The sequence below is a fragment of the Chironomus tepperi genome, unplaced genomic scaffold (genome assembly GCF_022539635.2).
Source record: "Chironomus tepperi strain 1889 unplaced genomic scaffold, CSIRO-AGI_Ctep_v1 contig_309, whole genome shotgun sequence".
NCBI lineage: Eukaryota > Metazoa > Arthropoda > Insecta > Diptera > Chironomidae > Chironomus > Chironomus tepperi.
This window is the reverse complement of record NW_027226431.1, coordinates 1,224,897-1,241,491: the sequence shown is the minus strand read 5'-3', so window position 1 is coordinate 1,241,491 and position 16,595 is coordinate 1,224,897. Positions and strand designations below refer to the sequence as shown.

The window sequence follows — 16,595 nt, the reverse complement described above, 5'->3', positions numbered from 1 at the left end:
CAGAAAAGCTTTAAATATATTATTCGATAATGACTGGCATTTAAAATATTTTTATGTGAGCTATTTCTTCAGCAGCCTGGATTCTATGATGAAAAAGAATGCATGGCTGAACTTTTTGGAGCAGAACTCTGAAAAAATTAGTAGAAGGTAGGTTTATAACGGTCATTTTGAATTTGAATTATTATTAAAACAGTTGATTTCCCCTGTTTAAAAGTTGTTTTCCCCTTTGAATTAAAATTGAACTTTGAAGAATTAATTTCATTATTTTAATCTATTCCAGGCCAATCCTAAAACAACGTCTTCTTATTAACTTAAGGTCTAACATTCGAAAATTTTCACAGAAAGCTCGACTTCAAAAAATAATGGATAACTTAAAAGATTAATAAATATGGAAATAAACTTGAATAAAATAAGGTGTCGTTCATAAATGATGTCCAAGTTTTAGGAAGGAAGGAGGTTTGATGCTGTATGTCACTTACAAGCAATAGAAAACACAGACAAAGAAGCCAGGAGAAACTTAATATACCTTAATTCACGATGGACGTCATTTATAAACGACCACTAAGGAATGGATCAAATAACTTAAAATTTACTGTTTTATAAAGCCACTCTAAAATTTATTTATAGCATATTCTCTCCCAAGCAGATGTTCTCGCATATATAATCATTGTGATCAGATTGAATTATCAATCAATCGCTTGTTGGCGATCAGCGCGTAAAGATGTTTTTAAAAACATTTACTGTATTTATTGAATTATCGGTTCTGTACTTTACATTAGCCAGTTGTGGATCACCATATAGACTGCCAAATAATTCATATCCTTTAAATTATGGCTTAAGTTTAAGAGTGAGTGTAGAAGATAAGTCATCATATTTTACTGGACGTGTTAAAATTCATATCAAAATTAAGGAATCAAGTGACTCGGTGACTCTACATGCCAAAGACTTGTCAATTCGGAGCATTATTCTAACGGATTTGACTTCCATGACTAAATATGTAAGAGTGTCTTATAAGATAGTAGATATTGGGGATCTTCTGATCATCAACCTTCCATACAGCATGTCACCTGACAGTGAAATACACCTGGATATAAATTATCACGGTTACATGACAGAAGCTTCTGATGATGTAACGGTTAATAGAGGAATTGTCATAGCAAGCTTCACAGACATCGACAATTCCACTCAGAATTACATTTATACAGACTTTGAAGCAACAAGAGCTCGAGAATGCCTGCCTTGTTACGATGAACCTGGAATACGAGCGCCATTCAGTCTACAAATCGAACATCATTCATCCTACAATGCAATCTCTAACATGCCTGTTATCAGACGATTTAAACTAAAGCCATCAAGCAATTACGTCGTGACCGCATTTGATGAAACTCCCAAGATGCAATCGTACCTTCTTGCCTTTACTGTGTCACAGTTTGACTACATACAAAGTAACGATTTAGATATTCCACAGAAAATGTATGCACGACAATTGAGAATTGTAAATGGGGATGTAAATAAGATTGTCGTCTACCTCGATAAAGGTTTAAAGACCTTTCAGGAATATTTTAAAGTTCCATTTTCGCTTCCAAAATTAGATCACTTTATTGGACCGGATTTTTATACAGCTATTGAGAATTGGGGTGTCATTGGATATTCAGAGAGATTCTTACTTGACAATAGTATGTTTTCAAATATTCGGACACTTTTGCATGAATATGCTGTAAGTAGGCTTTGATTTTGTGAATTTTCTAATCTTTTATGTACCATTCTTTAATAAAATCTATTGCTGATCTTTCCAGCATCAATATTTTGGTAATCTAGTCTCTCCAAAATGGTGGTCATACCTGTGGCTTAGTGAGGGATTTGCAAAATATTATGACACTGAATTATTGAAGATAGTCATGCCAGAAGAGATGAATAAAATTGAAAGACATATGCAGACAACAAGATTCTATGCCTACATAGTCGATTATGAAGCTTCAACAAATCCATTGAATCATTATGTCGAGGAAATTGAGGATATAAATAAGAAATTCGACAATATTGCTTATCATAAAGCAGCTTGTATTATTCAGATGTTTCAAGGTGTTGTAGGCGTTGAGACTTGGAAGAAAGGAATCAAATATTTTTTAGAAGATAATCAATATACAGCAGTTGAACCTAATGACTTGCATAAAGCTGTTCAAAAATCACTGGATGAGGATTTTCCTGGAAATTCGTTGAATATTGATCACTTAATGAGTTCTTGGGAAGATCGGGCTGGATTTCCGAAAATATCTGTTAGTTTAGTGAATGGAATATTGAAGCTGTCGCAGAAAAGAGATGTTGATGGTGATGACCTACAAGGCATAGTCTACAACATTCCAATAACATACTCGACATCAAAAAATCCAAATTTTGATGATTTCAGCACCAAATTATGGATGACTGGAAGAGAATTAGAAATCAAGGACTTTACAGACAATTGGATAGTCTTTAATAACCAGCAAACAGGATATTACAAAATTGACTACGATGAGAATCTTTGGAATCGAATAATTGATCAACTTCATGCAAATTATTCAGTCATTCATCACATCAATCGTGAATGGCTGTTTAATTTCAGATTGTATAAATTGACTGCTGGAGATCATGATAAGTCTACAACTTTGCGTCTATTGACTTATTTAAAACAAGAAGACAACTTGAATGTCCTGCATGCTACTCAAAATCTAATAAGAAAATTCTTAGATGCCAATGAAAATGATGAGACAGTTAAGTCTGAATTAAAGGATATCCTGGAAGTTGTTTATCAAAAAACTAAAGATCAAGAAAATGTCAATACAATTAGGTATATAGCACATCATTTAGGCGTGCAGGTTGCTCTTGATGAAATGATGAACATATTGGGACATCCACATAAAAATGCTAATGCTATATTCTGTTCTGGACTTAAATATGCAAATGAAACAATGATCGATACAGTAATGAATGTCCTAAGACAATTAAATGACACAGAACTTGTAGGACCAATAGTTCATGGTCTTGGATGTGTAGAAGATCTTGAAATGTTTAAGAAAGTAATATCAGTTCCATTCGAAAAAGGAATTAAAAATCTAAAAGCTTATTACATATCATGGATGCAATTGATGGATACTGCTGAAAAAGCTGACATCTTCCTGACTTTTATGGAACAAAATTATGATAGATTATATGAAAAGTCACCAGATGTAATGGAATACATCCTGAAAAATTTCGCATTCTTTATGAAAGCTGAGGGTCTGACTGATCGTGTGATGAGTTTGAAACGGAAGCTTAAAATCGAGTGATGCTGTTATAAGTTGATTCTATAGCTTAATAGTACTTCCTTCTGTTTAATAATTTTATTCTAGAAATGATAAAAATGTTTTTAAAGCTTTTGAATACAAGATTAATTAAATTATAACATTTGCAGATACAAAGTACTGCCTTAATCAACTAAAAAATTAAGAATTGTTCGTCCAGAACCGGTAAAATATCGAAAACCATACAATTCCATTCGTGAAACTGTTGAAAACTTGAAGAAATTGTAAGGTTTTCGCGCACATTCTACAAGAATTTTCAAATATTTTCTGACGGTTAAATTGACTAATTTTACTCTAAATAATTTTTGCAGTCTTCACAGATTGGGGACACAAATTCATCAGTTTGAATGGAACATCCAAATATGTTGACACAATTTACACACAAGCTTTTTGAACAGTACGAGCAATGCTCCTTGCAAGCCTCACAAACTTTTAAATTACAGCAGCTACAAATGTTATTGTTTGAGGATGAGTCGATGTCTCTAAGGCACAATTTACATCCAAGGGAATTAGTTGGCAGTTTCTATGAGAGAAAATTTAAATTAATTATTTTAATATTGTGAATTTCCCGCTTAATTGACTTACATCTTCAATTTTATCTTCTAATGTTTTGTCTAATATTTCATCGTCATTTTCAACGCTTTCGATACTATTATGTTTCCGAGATCCAGAGAACATCATCTTTAATGTCTTTTCTGTATTGAATAGCATAATTAATACTTCAGAACTTGCGAAATCTCATGAATATTTACCATAAACTTTCTGCATTAATACTTTATCATTTTTCTCGACTAATTTGCTGGTTACAAGGTATTTTTGTTGTCGGCCTCTGTCCTCTATTTCTGATCTTGATCTTTTTCGTCCTACTTCCATTTTATTAATATATCAAATTGTGTAATTAATGAAGTGAAATTCCGATGGATGTCTACTGGATGTTTATAAATAAATTGAATTCACCACAGAGAATTTCACCTTTTCAGGGGAAAATCAACTGAAAAATTTCGAAATATTTTTGACCGTTTAGACTTTTGTTGCAAATTCACCACTGATATTGTGCTTGATTTAATTAATTTACGTAGCTTTATTAAGTATGTAATAAAATTAAATTGTTTATTCAGTATTAAAAATTCTTTACCAGTTATTAAAATTAAAATTAAATGTAGCATCTTTCTTTTTCTTTGCTGGAGGCTCAGAAGAAGTGCTTGGAAGTGACGTTTTTGTGGACGGCTTTGCTAAATACTTTCCAACTCCTTCCCTATAAACTTTAAGCTTTTGAGTAGTTTGTTCCTTCTTTTTCTTCTCAGCCATTAGTTCCGCTCTCTCTTTTTGAATTTTTTCAGCTTCAGCTCTTCTAAGTTCCTCTAATTCCTGATCAACTTCCTCGTATGGATCAACAAAGACTGTACAACTTTGAATGATTATATCCTCAATTGGATAGTCAAATTTGTCAACTTCCACTTTTTCCATGTCATTTAAAGTTTCTCCGCCACCAACTAGCTTTCCAAAAATTGCGTGCTTACCGTCAAGATGCTTACATGATCGATAAGTGATGAAGAATTGTGAGCCATTTGTGTTCGGACCTGAATTAGCCATTGAGACAATTCCTCTGAAATTGTGACTTAAACCTGGTCTAAATTCATCCTCAAATTTGTTGTTCCAAATTGAAGTCCCGCCTCTTCCTGCCTTACCGTTTCTGCTTGTTGGATCACCGCCTTGAATCATGAAATTTCTGATTGATCGATGGAACTTAGTGCCATTATAATATCCATTTTTGCAGTGCTTAAGGAAGTTCTCGCAAGTTTTTGGCACATCATTGCAGAACAATTCAATATTTAGTGGACCAAAGTTTGTATTCAGCCGTACATATCCCTTCTTCTTAACACGTTCATACCTAACAACATCATCAGCTAGAACATCTGCATCATTTGTACTTGTCGGTGCTATTGCAGTCGATGTAAAACTTGCAGCAACACGACCTGTTGAGTAGTAAGCAGCATTAAATTTGTCAGGTCTTCTAATTTCGTCTTCTGGTTTCTGTTCCTTCTCTTTGTATGTGGACTCAAGTTCATCGAGAATTTCTTTCGTTTCTGTTGTCATTTTTTGGATTCTCTGTTTTGGATCTAATCTTAGAAGTCTTTCTTCTTCTGTCTCAACACGCAAGTTGTGCTTAATGTAGTAGAACTTGGAAATGTCAAATTTCTCAAGTCGAGTTGGGTCTTGGATCGTAATGATGTCTTTACGGGTAAATGGCTCATCATTAATTAAGTCCTTCCAATTCTTTGTCTTGATATTTAATTGTTCAACTGCTTCATATGAAAAGACATTTCCTGTAGTTTTGATGTATACAACATGAGAATTCTTTGTGAATGCCCTAAAAAGTGCTGGACATTGAAATCTTGCCATTTCCTCACTGTCGTCGTTTGTGTTGTTTGCGAATGTTAGCTTTGTAAGATCTTTCTTGACGTCTAGTGGTTCTCCTGTAACTGTAAAGCAAATGAATAATTAGAATACATTATCACTTATGCACAACTGGATGTCTTACCTGGATTTTTCTTGAATTGCTTTGCGAATTTCGCCACAGCTTCCAGTTCAAACACATTTCCATGCTGGTCAGCATAAGGGATTTCAAAAGGTATCTGACTCAAGCAGCAATGATCAAACGGAAGTCTCTTGAACTTTATATGCTCATTCTCTAGATTTTCAGCCTGTAAAGTGTTAATTAATTTTATTATTTTGTCAAATTTAAACGTTTATCAAATATAGTACCTTTTTGCCTCCAAAGAGTGTACCCCACTCGGTGTACGTGAGGTACATCTTGTCCTTTTGATGCTGCTTCTTTCCCATTTTGATTAATTAGTGTAGATTCACTGAGAATTAATATTTTTTAATTTGTTGATTTTATTTTATAAATTTCACCACAAAACAATAACAACATGGTGAGTTGAAATTTCAAAAAATAACCGTTATTTTTGTGGTGAGCATGGTTACGCAAAACTGGACCCTAAAAAGTTTTGTTTACAAGTGAAAAATTAAGTGAAAATAGATATTCTACTTGTTTTATAGGTAGTTGACATATTTAAGGCTCAAAATGGGATTCATTCAAAGGTAGGTAACTAGATACAGTGATGGAAATAAGGAAATTGCCCTTAAAATCACCCTTTCAAGCAAAAATCTTATTTTCTCAAAAATTATTCAATCAATCTAGAATTAATTAAGTCTATGACTATATCTCTCAATTTTAGGGCATTATTTACTTGGTTCTCAACAGTCGTCTTCCTAATTTTGCTGTGTCTAAGGCTAGAAGGAAAAATCAACTGGAATTACTTCTTGATATTCATTCCATTCTGGATATATGATCTGATTTTAATAATATGGGTGATTTTAGAGCTTATCAAGAGACATCAGCACTACCGAGTTATTGATTCATTCAAAAAGTAAGTGATAATTGTGAAACATCCAGAATTGAGTCATTAAAGTGTGTTTTTACTTCTTACAGGTATCAGTACTACATCTACGGAATCTTACTGAAAATTTGTTCGCAAATATCGATTTGTCTGAAACTTGACTACGGTCTATTCAAACTTTACATCATGATGATTCCAGTTTGGCTTCTTCTCATCCAATTAATAATTTATGTTGGTCTAAATCTCATACCAAGTAAGCAGTCATCATCGTTGGTCCGTCAAGCACATGTGACACGATTGCAACCACCAAGTAACTCAGTGGCATCCTGATCTTGAGTAGAATATTCACGTTTGGATGGATTCGAGATGATAAGTGGCACTTTAGAGCTGTTGGACTAAAAGAGAACTGAAATTTCAAGAGTAGCTGAAAGACAAGTTATGCTGAATATCAAGAATAAGAACTCAGAAAGGAAATTTTTTTTAAATATTTTTATTTAAATTTTTCATCCGTTTAAATTTTCACCGATTTTCTTGACTTTTTTTTTGCATTTCACCTTTTTTATCTACATTTAAAACCATATAATTAATGTTCTTCATCATTTTTATATCGTTTAACAATAGAATTTTTCAATTTATATTTTTTTTTTCGATTTTTTTTTTTAATTGTTTCAAAAAATTAATTTCATTATTAATTCATTAATTCATGGGTATTTCTGGTGAGTGTTTCCTTTTTTCTTCTCATTATTGGGAAATTTAATCTTAATTTTTTTTTTCATTTTTTTTCATATAAGAAAAAGGAAATAAGAAAGAAACTGATTTACTTCAACCTTAAAAGTTTTTTTTTGTTAAATATGCAATTTGAATATAATTACTAATGACGTTAAGTAACTATTACTTCATTTTTTTTTACTTAAAGTTGACCCGAGGCCTATAAATCGCTTTCGAGGCATTTCTGTTTTTTATTTTTTCATTTTTTTTTTCACGATGCATAATTATAAACTTTTTTTTTTGCTTTTTTTTTAAATTCAACAACTATTCACTTTCATATTAAAATTTTTTTTATTTTAAATCGTTTTTTTAATTTTTTTTATGTTCATTAAAAGTATATATACTATAAGTAAATTTTGATGCAAAAAAAAGTTTATGATAAAGTAGATTCCGAAAAAACGTGTCGAAAAGTTTTTATTCATTTATTATTTATTAGAAGTATTTTTTTTATTGGCTTTCTTTGCTTAATTACTCAGTGGAATGAGAGAAGCACTTGAAAGATCGTTGACTGAATTATTTGAATTTTTGCTTAATTGAAAACCTTACAAATTTTTGAACTTTTTAAAACATTTGAAAGGTTTTTTTGAATTTGCAGACTGTTGTTTGGTTTTGATTGAGGATTCAAACATTTGATGGCTTTTTGAAAACCATACAAATGTCTCAATTTCTCAGTGAAAACCCTACAAATGTCAAAATTGCTCAAAATAATTTGTTAGGTTTTCAAAAATATTAATTCAAATTTTAACCGTTAAATTTCCCAGCCAAAGACGATCAAACCTTCCATATTCGAAGACAACACATCGATCGTCCATAAAGCCAAAAAGTGTTTCTTCCATTCTTCCCTAAAAACTCGTGTTTTGGTGATTTATTGGCACAGAAAAAAAATTAAAAAAAGTTACAAAAACATTTTCATTCTTCCTTATTTTTGTTCATTTCTTATTTCTCTCATGCAACAAACAAACATGTAGCATAATAAATTAATTGTGATATTTCTTTCTCGTGTAATTTGTTGTGATAAAATGAATTAATTAATTAATTTGTAACAAATTGAAATTCAATAAAAATTATAAAAAAAATTACAAAATTTTTCACATTTTTTTCTTTATTTTCTAAGGTGCAAAAACTTCTTTTTTTGTTTCATATTTCTTTGTAATTGAAAGTACGTATCTCGGGGGAAAAATTCATCTCATCTGTATCATTTCGGTTTTGGTTTTCTTTTTTGTTGTATATAATCATAATAATTTGTTATATATAATTGCGTAATTTATTTAAAAAACAGTTTTTTTCTTCCTTTCAGATAGAATTAATCTTCACATTACTGCAATGTAACATTTAAATATGGTAGAAATTTTGCTATACTTATATGCGTTTTCATCTGTTTGTGAGAGCGTGTGTGTATGTGGTTAGTTTTATTGCTGGAACTTTGAATTTGTTGGCTTGTGGTAACTGAAATATGTGATTTTAGTGAAATTGTTGAAGATTTGCGAGTATTTATTGGGTTGATGGTTCAACTGGATCTTCATCTCTTGAGTTTTTGTTTCCTGGATCTTTAATTCAAGAGTTTTCTGATGTTTTTGTTTCCTGGATCTCTAATTTTAAGAGTTTCTTAATGTTTTTGCTTACTGGATCTCAAAATTTAAGTTTTATTGATGTCTAAGGATTAGTTCCTGTGATTTGTAAATAAATTGACAGTAAAATGCCACATTTAGAAGGAAATCATGTTAACTAACCTCAAAAATTCAATAAAACATCAAATTTTTGAAATTATCTTCAAATTGCAACATCCAGGTCAAACTTTAAGAGCAATTCCTTAAAACTAGGTGAGCATTGAAGATCCTTATTGTTAATATCTCGTTGGAATTGATGAAATCTTTGAAATTCTCAAAATACAAGCCTGTTTATCACTAAAAACTGAATCAAATTATAAGCAAAATAAAGTCCACGAAAAAGTTGCCTGATAAATGCTTTTCCTTCTCGATGTCTAAGTTTGTCTTTTTTGCTTAGTTTTTGTTTAATTAATTTTCATATTTTTCCTAGTTAATGAAATTCAATTTCTGTGATAAAAATTTTCCTTACTTTTTTGTTCATTTTAATAAATTTCAAATAATATTTTCCTTGTGTGTAAGAAGAGTGTGAGTGTGTGTATAAGTATAGTATAGTCTACATAAGTGAATCATTTCTTTTTTTATTAAACTTCTTCATTATCATCATCGTGACTGTGTATATGTATAAAGTTTATCATTTATTACTTCTTTTTCCTCCTCTTGTCTTACTTATGTAAAATGGGATTCATGAGACTTGCTTGTTCTTCCTTTTATTTTACCTATAGATAATTATTCAGTTTTTTCTCATGTTTTTCCGGTATTTTTTAAAAATCAGATTTATAGTTTAAGTTAATTTTTTTTGTGATTATTATTATTAGTAATTTATTAATTTTATTGTGATTCGTGGATTTATGCTTCTTTTTAGAAAATGATTATGGGGAATTTGGGTGTCGAAATGTTGGTGGATGGACCTTTTTTGGATTTAAATTAAATTTACTTTCAGAAACCTTTTAAGTTTTCTTAACTTTTACCAATTAAAATATGATTGAAATTGCTCTGCTAAACCCCTCAAAATTGCTATGCTAAAATATGAATTTGCTCTGCTAAAAACCTTGATTTAGTTCTTCTAAATCACTTAAATAATCTAAAATTCTTTTTTAGTAACACAGTTGAATTCGTTCTGCTGCTCCTTTCAAATATGCACTGCTAAGAGTATCTGAATATACTTTGTTGAATTTATTGAAATTGCTCAGCAAGAACTCTTGAATTTGTTATTGAGAAATCCTTTGATTCGCTTTGCTAAATTATTGAATTTGCTCTGCTAAAATTCTTGATTTTGCCTTGCTAAATTCCTTGAATTCGCTTTGCTAAATTTCTGGAATTCGCTTTGCTAAATTCTTGAATTTGCTCTGCAAAACCCTTTAAATTTGATTTGATGCAAACCTTGAAATTGCTCTGCTAAAATCCTTCAATTAGCTTAACAAAAAATCCATGAATTCGTTCTCTGCTAAAATTCTTTGATTCATTTACTGAAACCTTTGAATTAGCATTGATGAAATTCTTGAATTTTCTGAAAAATTCTTGAATTCGCTTTGCTAAATTCCTTGAATTCGCTTTGCTAAACTTCTTGAATTCAATTTGCCAAATTCCTTGAATTCGCTTTGCTAAACTTCTTGAATTCAATTTGCTTTTTGAATTCGCTTCGATTTTGAATCTTCTAAACTTTTTGAAATTTTTGAATTCGCTCTTCAAAAATTCTCGAATTTGCTCTGCTAAATCCAACTAAAATCTGCAAATTAGCCCAGAAATAACTCCTAAAAAGTCCCTCACACAGCAATTAGACACCCAAATGTCAGGAGATTATTAGGACTATATATAATTATTTTTAACAATTCAGATGAGGAACAGCACGAAAGGATGAATTTGTATAATTTTTTCATCATGGATGCGTGAGTGGATTTGATATTTTCATTTCGTTTTTTTTTCTTTTTTGATTGATTTCATCATTTAATAAAGAATGCAATTTTTTAAACTATTCGTGCAAAGTGATTCACTTTTTTTTTGTTCATTTTTTATAATTTTTTATGTATTATTTATTTATTTATTACTATTATTATTATAAAACATTGTTTTATTTATTATTAAACCTGTGTGTTTTGTTTAATGTGTATTATTCGTGTGTATATTGCAGGGGGTCTGTAAGAACTCAAAGCATCTGACTTATAATAAGAATTAACTTTTTTTTTTCAACTACTTTTTTTATTCAATTTTTTTACCTATATTTAATGTTGAGACATAGAGCTGATCGAGCTGATCAACTATGTGAATGTGTGTATAAAGAGCTGATAAATCATCTCAGAGCTTCTTATTCCCCTGATTTTGGTGTTTATGGAGAGTGATTTTATTCCTCTTTTTTTATTTAATTATTTTTTATATTAATTAATTTTTATTTTCTAAAATTTGCATTTGCGGAACTAAAATAACTTTTTTTTTTCATGGAAATTATCAATTTGTATATCGTCAATTCCTTTTCATTTTTTATAGTTTTTGATTCATAAAATGTTTTAAAAAACATTAAAAATGGAAATTAAGTGGAAGATAATGACAAAATAATACTGAAATCATTGATTTAATTCATTTTATTTTGATTGAGATGAACGAGGAGTCATTGCTGGATGTCTATAGAATGAGAATTTTAGTTGCTATACTTAAATTTAGAATGTTAAACATGAAATTTCAGACTTTTTTGGTCTAAATTTCAAAATTTTCAATTCAACTGTCAATTTAAATTTGAATTTTCAAAAACATTTGTATGGTTTTGAGTTAACTCAATGGAAGTTGTAAGGTTTTGATGTATTCAACTTTTGTTGACAATTTACTTAAAATCTTCAAAATAAATCCAAATTAAGTCTAGAATCTCATTATCAGCTGCACTCAGCATTCATCCTTAAGACCCTAATCCACCAACAAGCCCGTTCATCAGAAAAAAATATCAAATTTCTTCAGTTTTTTTTAAAAAAATTCTTAGACTTCACGTTTGCTAAAAATCTTTTTGAGCATTTCGATTATTTGGCGATTTTTGTTATAATTTTTATATTCAAATTGCTGCATGCAATTCAAGTTAATCTTTGATTATCACTCATCAATTTTATTTAACATTGTTATCTTAATTCGTCATTAGGATTTTTCATCATTCTTTTTTCAGTTTACACATAAAAAGTTTACATCAAAAGTAGATTAGCTTAGATTCTAAATTCATGAATAAGTTTTTTTTTTCTTTCTTTTTCTTTCTGTTTAGTTATGTTATTTTTAGTTTGTTTTATTTGATTGCATTATCCCGTTCTTAGCATTCACCGCTTCTTTTAAGGATTTTCTTTTTGTTTTTAAAACAGCAAATCTTCATGTAAAGGTAAATTAAAGGAGGAAATTGGATCAAAAATGAAGGGAAATTAAACTTAATGAAACCTTATAACTTGTGGATAATTGACTGATTTTGAGGATTTTCATGCTTACTTTGTCTTATAAAGTCTTCACTTATGGAAATTCTGAGTTTTAAAGAGATTTGATTGAGTTTTTTAAAGATCCAGTGCTGGATCTTTTAAGGAAAGCCTAAATATTGAGATTCTTGCAATTTATGGATCATTTAAAGCTTCCAGTGACATAAAGTTGCTGAATATTCCTTAAAACTTAGCAACAATTCAAATTTAAGTCACTAAACTTGCAAACGAGCATCAAAAATGCTTTTGAGCTCTCTCAACCTTTCCTTAACAACTTCAGATCAATAGATTCAGTCATTTCCATTTTTCAATCCTCAATAAAAAACCATAGAAACAAAAGAATATGAACAAAAAAAAAATTAAATTCCATTCCAATTCATTTATTGCCTCGAACTAAGGCATAACCATGAAAACTTTCGAAATTGCAATGGCTGAATTGTTCAATAACTGGGTTTCATCTTATCTCATCTCTTCTGCTTTACTACTTCTTCCGAAAAAAAATGAAAAAGAGAACCGAAAAATATTAAAATTTTTCCTTCCATTCTTCATACAATCGTGATAGGGGGGGTTGTTGGAAGTGATGTCTGTTGGAAATTGAGAGTTTAGATGTTGGAAGGGTGTCCTGTGTGATTGGAGGAGTTACACTGTTCTAGAGCTCTAACCTTTCACTCTTGAACCAGATTGTTTAATTGATAGTAACCAAATTGTTATTGGCACACAATTTTAAAGACGAAGAGAGTTCGTATTATGTTGGAGTTTCTAAGCAAAGCTCATTCAACATTATGGATCTATATACTGTCTAAGAACTAGCAGAGCACAAACACAGTTTAAATTGGCATTCTGTCAATCACTTCAATTAGCCCTGAGAGTTACCCGATAGCTTAGTGGCTTAGTGGTAAGAGCATATGACTGCAATTCTTAAAATGCGGGTTCGATTCCTGTTCGGAACAAGTTGTTTGGAAAGTGTCCTTTTTCTGACTATAAAGTCAGGATTTAAGTTATTAAGAATCTAAATGAAGTTTTAACGTACTTAGACAAACTTCCTCAAAACTTGACTTTATATTATATATAACTCAACCTTATACTACTCTGTATAAAATTTGACTCGAATTGATTTGATTCTATTAAATTTGAGTCGACTTCAAGCTCTGCATTTTTAAAATCTGGACCGATTTCTCCAACATTACTATAATTCCTGATCGTACATATCAATTGTGATCCATTGCTTCCCCGGTATTGCTATATGGCAATTTAAATACTTCAACTGGTCTGAACAGAGTATAGTAATTAAAGCAGTTTGATACCATACTGGAACTTTAAAATCCTTACTCTAATTCAACTAGACTAGCGTAACTGCAGTTGAACATCATTTAAGGAGACAACACCTAAGTATATGCAGGATCTAATTCGTCGATGATAGTGATCAGAGATGAAGAGTGAGAGGAGAAAAAAAAGTAAAATAAAGAAGGAATCAACCCTACATGTGTCTATATTTTGTGTATATGTGTAATGTTCTCATTTTTTTTTCATTTCTGGGTTTTTTTCATCATCATCGAACCTTTTATACATACTAACCCACCTTATAAAAGAAAAGTTTTACACCTTAGTCACTAGTGTAACTGCTGCTGAACGTCATTTAAGGACAACACCCCTAAGTATATGCAGGATCTATATTCATGTTTATGATAGGAGATACAGAGATACAGAGAGAGTGAGGGAAAAGAAAGGAGAAAAAAAACATAAAAATAAAGAAGGAATAAACCCTACATGTGTCTATATTTTGTGTATATGTGTAATGTTCTCATTTTTTTTTCATTTCTTTTTGAGGTTTTTTTCATCATCATCGAGTAAAAACTTTTTATTACATTTTTTTTGACTAACTTTTGCTTATAAAAGTGTTTTTTTTTTTACGTTTTTAATTAGTTTTTATTTAGTTCTGCTTAATACTTAGATCTTTATTTCATCTTCTCATCTTTCTTTGTTAGGTTTTTTTTTTTGTTTTTTTTTGAAAAAAGAAAACTTCTTAAATAAATTTATTATTTTTTTTAAAATAGTTCATTTTTTTTTTGTCTATTAATTTATTTATCGTCTTTACGTGCTGACGACGGTCCATCATTCAAATTAATCATGTCTCGTGGTTTCCACACTGGGCTCCCTACGATAAAAAAAACGGAAGAAAAGAAAGAAGAAGAAAAAATTAACAAACAGAATTAAAATCAAGTTTTTTTTTGTGCTTTTTTTTCAATAAATTTTTTTTTTTTTAAATTTTGGGAGATACGAAAAATTTTCATCACGAATCTGACTTTCAATTATTTTTTTCGGAAGTAAAAAGGACGATGATTTTTAATTTTGTCTGTAAATTTTTTCTAAAAAAAAACAAAACAAAAAGCAACTTGGGGTAGGTGGGGATTGGAGGGAGTCAAGACAATTGTATTGTGCATAAAACATCACATAATATGTGTGTAACATCCAAAAAAAGGGAGACAGAGAGTAGTAATTGATTTAACGAACCATAAATCAAAGAAAAAAATTTTTCAGGTTTTTTGATGTTGACGAGAATTTTTTTTTGGGAAGTTTTAAAGGAAGGGAAATAAAAAGCTCCTCTTTTGTGACGATCATCATTCAATTTTTGTGCTTTATTTTATTTTATAGTCAATTAATTTTAGGTGTCCCATAGTATATTATGGGCTGTTTTTATTAATAGCAACAGTTGTAGGTAAGTGGATGGAGAGAAAATGATCCCAAACAAGATTTTCTCTCCTTTTTTCTTGTGCATGCTTGAGTGCTGATTAGAGATTCCAAAGATATCAATTCCTTTATTTATGGGAGTTATTTTGGATTTTAAACACGTGTCTAATTCAAATAAATTTTAGAGTTGCAATTAGGGTTGTTTATTTTTTTTTCTTGATATTTGATTTCAGGTTTTCAATTCCAAATAGCACAAGTTGGTCGGCATGACTATGAGATGGAGTCGGTTTCAAACCAAATTGAACTCCGACCAAGTCAGAGTCACGCCTTGCTCCAAATTTTCGATCGATTAACCAACTTGTGCTATTCGGGAACTAACCATTCGGTCGACTAATCCTGAATGTCAACCTTTCCACTCGGAAGTGTTTCGCGATTAAAATACTTGAGAAAGGCATTTTATCCATTATATCCACGATTCTAGCTATATTTGTAGCAATGTATCCCTACTTATAATTAGTAAATCTGTCAAAAGTAGTTTAATCTTCGATTCCAGTCAATCCAGTAAAAATATTTGATTTGAAAGAATAAATGCTCTAAACTTTATAACTCAATCAATCACGTTCGAATTTAAAAATTAAAAATAATTATACCTTACCACATTCTGAGCAGATTAGGTGACATTTTATTTTGATTCTAAACATTTAGATCAAATTTACTTAGAATTGTCCACAAAATACATTAAAGGGTCAAACTACTTGGTGTAAATTACAATTTTCCGTCAAATCATTTCTTGGCGGTAAAAGAATCAAAAGTTGTAGTATTGGAGTACTTAATAGCTTAGGGACAACAAAAAAATGTCCGTCAGACGTCGCGTGAAATTTTTCACCGGAGAACTTTCTTACTGATCCAGTTAAGTCATGTGGATTAGAAATTAACAACAGTTATCCTTAAATTTAGGACCTTAATAGACAAAGAGTCAATGGCCTTACAATATTAAGGCATGATATAAGGACATCAGTCAACAGACATCAGAAGTGACCCTATACAGCTATTCTTAACATAAAATGCCTGAATTTACGACTGCAGATGCTATAAATTGTTTAGCATTAGTAAAATCTTTTTGTGAAGATATACGACTGCTACTTAAAATTGCTAGTAAAGCAAAGCATGTCCTCATCTGCTCAGTTATTCTTAAAATTATTCAAAACTATTTACAATTTAGCTGCTGTACATTTGGATCAAAAAATGACCCAAATATAGATGGCAATTTAGCTATAATCACAACAATTATCACGAATTCACAATAAAATAAAAATATTAGCTCCTAGCATACAAAAAATAATAATAATTTGCTGATCTCAAGCTACAACTTTA

At 30.4% G+C, this 16,595-nt stretch overlaps 4 protein-coding genes across 5 annotated transcripts in view; 2 read left to right on the top strand and 2 right to left on the bottom strand.

Annotated features, from left to right (window-relative positions):
• The first annotated feature begins 721 nt into the window (after positions 1–721).
• LOC139092768 (aminopeptidase N-like) lies at positions 722–3,305 on the top strand. Its single transcript, XM_070643301.1, has 2 exons — positions 722–1,717; positions 1,797–3,305. The coding sequence occupies exons 1-2, from the start codon at positions 722–724 to the stop codon at positions 3,303–3,305; spliced, it is 2,505 nt and encodes an 834-aa protein (XP_070499402.1).
• A 1,101-nt stretch (positions 3,306–4,406) lies between these two features.
• Positions 4,407–6,237, bottom strand: LOC139092669 (RING-type E3 ubiquitin-protein ligase PPIL2). Its single transcript, XM_070643178.1, has 3 exons — positions 6,087–6,237; positions 5,863–6,025; positions 4,407–5,803 (listed from the first exon to the last, which is right to left on the bottom strand). Exons 1-3 carry the CDS (start codon positions 6,162–6,164, stop codon positions 4,452–4,454), a joined length of 1,593 nt encoding a protein of 530 aa, XP_070499279.1. The 5' UTR covers positions 6,165–6,237; the 3' UTR covers positions 4,407–4,451.
• A 75-nt stretch (positions 6,238–6,312) lies between these two features.
• LOC139092670 (transmembrane protein 60) lies at positions 6,313–7,406 on the top strand. The gene is made up of 3 exons (XM_070643179.1): positions 6,313–6,425; positions 6,563–6,754; positions 6,817–7,406. The coding sequence occupies exons 1-3, from the start codon at positions 6,409–6,411 to the stop codon at positions 7,052–7,054; spliced, it is 447 nt and encodes a 148-aa protein (XP_070499280.1). The 5' UTR covers positions 6,313–6,408; the 3' UTR covers positions 7,055–7,406.
• Positions 7,407–14,142: 6,736 nt separating this feature from the next.
• The window catches only part of sif (still life), a 116,806-nt gene continuing 114,353 nt past the window's right edge, over positions 14,143–16,595 (bottom strand). For both annotated transcript variants that reach the window (XM_070643143.1, XM_070643142.1), the window contains one exon: positions 14,143–14,688. In XM_070643143.1, coding sequence (XP_070499244.1) covers positions 14,612–14,688 — 77 coding nt within the window. In that variant the 3' untranslated portion in view covers positions 14,143–14,611. The remainder of the gene's footprint in view (positions 14,689–16,595) is intronic.

Excerpts from the sequence above, each read along its gene's own strand:
- LOC139092669 (XM_070643178.1), bottom strand. The coding sequence starts at position 6,164 with ATGGGAAAGAAGCAGCATCAAAAGGACAAGATGTACCTCACGTACACC. Across the intron at positions 6,026-6,086 it reads CACTCTTTGGAGGCAAAAAG|GCTGAAAATCTAGAGAATGA; the intron begins GTACTATATTTG and ends AACACTTTACAG. Across the intron at positions 5,804-5,862 it reads GCAATTCAAGAAAAATCCAG|TTACAGGAGAACCACTAGAC; the intron begins GTAAGACATCCA and ends TTTGCTTTACAG.
- LOC139092768 (XM_070643301.1), top strand. The coding sequence starts at position 722 with ATGTTTTTAAAAACATTTACTGTATTTATTGAATTATCGGTTCTGTAC. Across the intron at positions 1,718-1,796 it reads CACTTTTGCATGAATATGCT|CATCAATATTTTGGTAATCT; the intron begins GTAAGTAGGCTT and ends TGATCTTTCCAG.
- LOC139092670 (XM_070643179.1), top strand. Across the intron at positions 6,755-6,816 it reads GTTATTGATTCATTCAAAAA|GTATCAGTACTACATCTACG; the intron begins GTAAGTGATAAT and ends TACTTCTTACAG.